General features: G+C 39.8%; 1 protein-coding gene across 3 annotated transcripts in view; it reads left to right on the plus strand.

Annotated features, from left to right (window-relative positions):
* The window catches only part of cdon (cell adhesion associated, oncogene regulated), a 166,635-nt gene that overhangs the window by 149,808 nt on the left and 10,827 nt on the right, over positions 1-6,000 (plus strand). For all 3 annotated transcript variants that reach the window (XM_060847092.1, XM_060847090.1, XM_060847091.1), the window contains exon 17: positions 1,733-2,019. In XM_060847092.1, coding sequence (XP_060703075.1) covers positions 1,733-2,019 — 287 coding nt within the window. The remainder of the gene's footprint in view (positions 1-1,732; positions 2,020-6,000) is intronic.

Consider the following 6,000-nt stretch of genomic DNA (forward strand, 5'->3'; position numbering starts at 1 on the left):
TTATCTTTGTTTTAAGATGCTTCATGACCTCATCCTTCACTCAATCTTTCATCTTAGCCAGCTTCACAATCTTGCACGATTCATATACTCATCCTATTTCTGGCTTTTGAGCATCCTTTGTTGTAATTAGTCCAACATTTCTGTCTGTGTCTCACGCTGCTTAAGGCCAAAACTCTATAGTTTTGTCCTGAAACCCCTCTGCTCATCATCTTCTCTTCCTTCCTTTAAGTGCATCTTAAGATCCAGTTATCCTGCTGAGCTTTTGGTCATCTGCTCCAACGTTATACTTTGTAACTTCATGTTTAATTTGATTGTATGATATTCCCATGAAGTATCTTAGGTTGTTCAGTTACTTCGAAGGCACTACATAAATATCCATTATTAGTGTAACGTCTTGGGGTATATACAAAGTAGTGAGAAAATGGTTTTATACCTTGTATATGGCCCATGGCATATATTGCATAAACAGCCAGGAAGGCAAATAGCTTGCAAAACCCTGCTCCGAAGCGGTGAATAGAGTTTGGCTGAGGCACTGTCAGTGCAAATAGAAAAGATATTGAGTCAATTTGGCAAAGGAAGGATACGTATACAAGCTCTCATTCCCAGCATGGAGTCTGAGCCTGATGTTCTTGTTCATATGCTTGGAAGCTCATGAGAGAGCTGTCTAGCTTGTGAATTTTGATTCCAGTTGCTAAGGCTGCATGCTGAGAGCAAAATCTTCCAATTATATTTAATATATCCACCCCATTCACATAAGACTTTTTGTTGTAAAACATTCTGACCTTTTTAAAGAAGTTGAGCACTTCAACACTAGTGTTAGAGAAATGTGCATGCACCATAGTTATATAACTGGGCAATCAATACTGGACTGGAACTTTTTTGTTAGACCATCTTGTGAACATGGTAACTGTTCTTTTAAGTTCTTCCCCTCTAAGGTGCTAGACTTTTCAGCTCCTCCACTTACACTTTGCTTTTCTACTTGTCAGCTGCATTAAATAGTTGATTGGAGAGTGTGGATATTCACAATCCTGTGCTCTCAGTTGCATTCACACAGAGCAAGAACACAAGTTGAATAATCTACTCAGCAACATCTGTTTCCAACATACAAAGGTTTTAAGCTGACATCTTCCTGATAAGCATAGGAACCAGCACTGTGAAATCTATTCTGCAGTTCATTATGATTGCACCACATACATATTAACCTCCCTGTATTAGTGTAGTTTTTTTTCTTCAGCAAAATTTACTTCCATAACCTTTTGAGAAAGATATTGGATTGGAATGGTAATGCTTTGAACTGCTTTGGGTATATTTAACGGAAAATGCTACTCCCCAAGTTTGTTTTGCTAGCTTTTAATTCCTCATCTGTTTATACTAACAAAAGCATATAGTCTGTCTTAAGTTCCAGCATTTGGAAGCATATTAGGTGTCATAGTGATTGCAAAGAGACAGGCAACAGCTGAGGTATGTCGATGAAAAAGAGGCCCCTTCCACAACTTCACTTTGTAAACCTGATACAGGCCTTTTTTCCAGTACAACTGCGACTTGAAGGCTTCATAGGTGGTCACTAAGACTAGGCCTTAACTATTGTCTTAACTCTTTAAATGCAAGTTTCATGAAGGGAGTTGATTGATCAAAGTTTTTGAGAGAACTGTAATATTCATTGATATATCTGCAAAATGGGGAGGAGGCATAATTCAGATTGCATATATAATTTTTGTATTAATTTTCCTAGAGTATGATCCTCCTAACTACCTCTATCAAGGCCAAGAGGTAAATGGCCAGCTGATGGAGTATACCACCCTGCCAGGCACCAGTCGAATCAATGGAAGCATTCATGGCAGCTACATTGGTAATGGAAGCCTCAGCAATGGCTGCCCACACCTGCACCACAAGCTTTCAAATGGGGTGAATGGACTGATGAATGGGGGAATCAATGGAGGAACTGCAATCTATCCTAACCAGACAAACTCACTGCAAAGAGCCCACATGGATTACGACCAAGCTCACCATATTATGAATGTAAGGAGACTGCTGAGTCTTTTTGGTGGAAAGAATTGAGCCTAAAGTAATGTTTAAAGTTGTTGCTTTAATTGTGAGCTTCAACATTGTTTCTTCCTTAACACTTCAAATATTATAGGCAAAAGTGAGGAGTGCAGATACTGCAGATCAGAGTCTAGATTAGAGTGGTGCTGGAAAAGCACATTAGGTCAGGCAGCATCCAAGGAGCAGGAAAATCGATGTTTCGGGCATAAGTCCTTCATCAGGCTTATGTCTGAAACGTCGATTTTTCTGCTCCTTGGATGCTGCCTGACCTGTGCCTTTCCAGCACCACTCTAATCTTGACTTTAAATATTATGTCTTCTGATATTTTCATATTCTGCATCACATAGTCTACCATCGCAATAACTTGCTGTGGTGTTTGCTGCACATTTCCAATCCTCTTACCCCCATCAGGCAAACTTCATAACCTTGCACCTGACCAATCCTTTGGCCTATGTTACTGCTTTCCATCTGTTGCAGTTTACGTTTTAGGAAAGCTAGTATCCAGCAGCTTCCTAACTTGGGCATCATATTTCCATGAGTATTTGAGATCAAGTATTTGTCACTCAGGAGTTTACTTCAAAAATATAACAGCCTGAAGTGAATGATCCTTGTTGACAATGAAACTGACTGCCATTCATTTGATTCAGTTTATGAAAGGCTGACATGTTGCATGTTCACAGAAATTACCATGACACCCACGTTCATTTTTCTGTTCATGTTGTGGGCTGGAGGGTAAATAATCTTATGTTTTTCAATGGTTCAACAGACTCCACGTTTGGAGATTAGTATTTTAAAGAAAAAGCTTTTTCTGGAATGTTGACAAAGTTGGTAAAGCAGCATTTATTGAGTATTCCCACTGCCAACTTGAATTTCTGTCATCTGTGCAGTAATAGTTTAACAATAGAAACATGAAGAGAATGGAGGGGAAGTTAAAGAAAGGAAGAAATAGAAGAGTGAGTGAGTCAGGTTGGCAAAATAACAGGAAAGCAAAGTTAGGAGAACAAATGTGATTGTGAGGTGAAGAGAAAGAAACTTGAAAGAATATAATTTCTAGCTATGTCAGTTCCATAACTCTGACATTTTGCCTGATTTAGTAAAATTCCTAAGTGATTTCTCCTAAAGTAGATTGGTTTACTTTCTGGAAGACAAAATAAATCTGTTTATGATTCTGGCTGTAGCCTTCTAATGAAGTTTGAGTGGGGTTTCTGGGTAAACAAATGCATAAAAGTTTATTGAATAAAGTTTAAACAAATTTGAAGTGCTTGAGGAGAACCCATGGATGGACTCAGGCAAAGTGAGGGTGGGATTGGAAGCCAGTGAGGGTTGGTTGATCTGAGGGAAAGGTTACAGTGAAGTTCAGAGAGGGGCCTGTCCAGGCCTGCGGTTATTTTCTGGATTCTGTCTTTTCTTTTGCTGTTAATTTTTAGTTGGCACAATGCCATCCTTTTTTAATTGCATTTTTGTCTGAGTATGTAATACATTAAAACAGTTGTAGGGCCTACTTTAAGTAGACTTTTCATGTATCTCTACTTGAATTATTTTTGGACAGGGGGTGGGGAGACTTCAGAGCATGCAGAATACTCTGCAGCTAGCCAATCTCAACTAATTTAGTCTGAGTCCAAGTCAGCCAGACTGGCTGGTGCAGGAGCAAATGCACTGCCCTGTCATATTTTGCCTAGGGATCAACATCAGGCTGCAAGTGGTTGCAATGTGCAGGTTTAATTCCTCAGGCCACTTATTGTTTTCTTTATCACTTTTGTTCAAATTATTTTTAGACAATAAAATACAATTTTAGCAAATTGTCTTGGTGAAGTGAAGTCTGCTATCTTTATGAAAATATACATAATAAAGTTTTAGACAGAAGAATTTATTCATGATGCCATCAGGTATAAGTGATAAAGTTGTCCTATTTGGGAAATTTATACATCACCGTTTAATAAATTAATTTCAACTGTGTTTGCAAAACTTGGAACCGCATGCGGCTCTTGATCTGTTGTTATCTGCAGTAGTATTGTCCATTTTTATTTTCACCAGGTGTGACAATAAATGGCAAATGAAACTTACATCCAGAGAATGTGAAACAATACCTTTTTGGAAGGGAGGTTAGGAAGGAATAATGTGATTTATTTTGGTGAAGATTTGTAGCTCAGGTTGAGGTTCAGATTGTACGTTTGCTTGTTGAAATAGAAGGCTTGTTCTCGCTCTATTTGTCCCCATGCTAGGTAACATCAGGGAGTCTCTGATAATGCAACGGTGTTCTGTCCAGCTTTCTATTTATATGCCTTGGTCTGTTATGGTGAGTGATGTCATTTCCGGTTCTTTTTCTCAGAGGTTGGTAAATGGGGTCCACACATAGCAACACGCAGACACCAGATGCTTAACTACAGAAGTAATCATCCCAACACCTACAAATGGAGCTGCATCAGGACACAAAACACTGCAGCACCCAGGAACTATGAGCGGCAGAAGAAAAAATACTTATACAGTGTATTCAAGAACAATGGGTCCCCTATAAACACAGTCTGCCAATTCTCAAACAAGAAGACAAAACAAGCGCAGAAATCCTAGCCACACTACTATATAACAATGACATCTCTGAGATCACTACCAGACACCCTGACCCCTTGGCATCATGTTAGCCCTTAAACCTATCAACAGACTAAACCAGCTACTGATGAACCTAAAGGATCCTATAACAACAACTGGCAAAACGAATGTCATATACAAAGTACCCTGCAAGGACTATAACAAATACTATGTTGGGTAGGCAGACAGGAAGCTAGCCACCGGGATACATGAACACCAACTAGCCATCAAAAGACATGACCCACTATCACTAGCGTCCTTACATACAGATGAAGAAGGACATCACCTTGTCTGGGACAACACATCCATCCTAGGACAGGCTAAACAGAGATGGGAATTCCCAGAGGCCTAGAATTCAAACCAGAACTCCATCAATAAGCACGTTGATTTGGACCCCATTTACCAACCTCTGAGAAAAAGAACTGGAAAGGATATTACCCACCGTAACAGACAAAGGCACATAAATAGAAAGCAGGATAGAACACCAGTGCTTCACCGGAGGCTCACCGATGATGTTATCTAACATGGTGACGCAATGTCTGAAATCAAACCTTCCGGCTTAGCGAGCAAACTTACAACCATGGAACAATATATTTCTATGGGAATGTATATGCATAATTTGAGAAGGCCATTTTCAAAAGAAAATTGACGATCCTTTGTTTCAGTGGAAAATAATGTAAAAACAAGATTCTGCAAAACCTTTATAAAGCACAATTTAGATCTCAGCTAGAATGCTACATTAAATTCTGGCAAGGTCAAGCATTGAGTGCAGAAAAGATTTATGAGAACATGATATGGGATAAGAGACTAGAAAAGCTGGGAATGTCTTCTCTGGGACAAGATTAAGAGGAGATTTGGTAAGTGTTGAAAATCGAGAATGGGTTTGATAGAGTAAATAGGGACAAACTGTTTCCAGTAGACACTGAGAACTGCAGGCAGATTTCATGTCTTACGTTCATAATTTACAAGTTGAGACCTAGAGTGCGGGGTGAAGAAGTGTGGTGCTGGAAAAGCACAGCCGATCAGGCAGCATCGAGGGGCAGGAGAATCGACATTTTGAGCATAAGCTGTTCTTCAGGAATATTCGTGATGAAGAGCTTACGCCCACAACACCGACTCTCCTGCCCCTCGATGCTGCCTGACCGGCTGCGCTTTTCCAGCACCGCACTTTTTGACTCTGATTTCCAGCATCTGCAGTCCTCACTTTTTCCCTGAGACCGAGAATGCACCAATTTGAAAATATTTTTCAGGAGTCCTACTCAAAACATAATTGGGCAAGTATTTGAAGGGCTAACAAATGCCATAGGAGAAAGTGGGTGTGCAATTAATTGCATAACTCTCCAAAAGTCTGGCAGAGGCACAGCAGGCCGA

This window comes from Hemiscyllium ocellatum, chromosome 29 (genome assembly GCF_020745735.1).
Source record: "Hemiscyllium ocellatum isolate sHemOce1 chromosome 29, sHemOce1.pat.X.cur, whole genome shotgun sequence".
NCBI lineage: Eukaryota > Metazoa > Chordata > Chondrichthyes > Orectolobiformes > Hemiscylliidae > Hemiscyllium > Hemiscyllium ocellatum.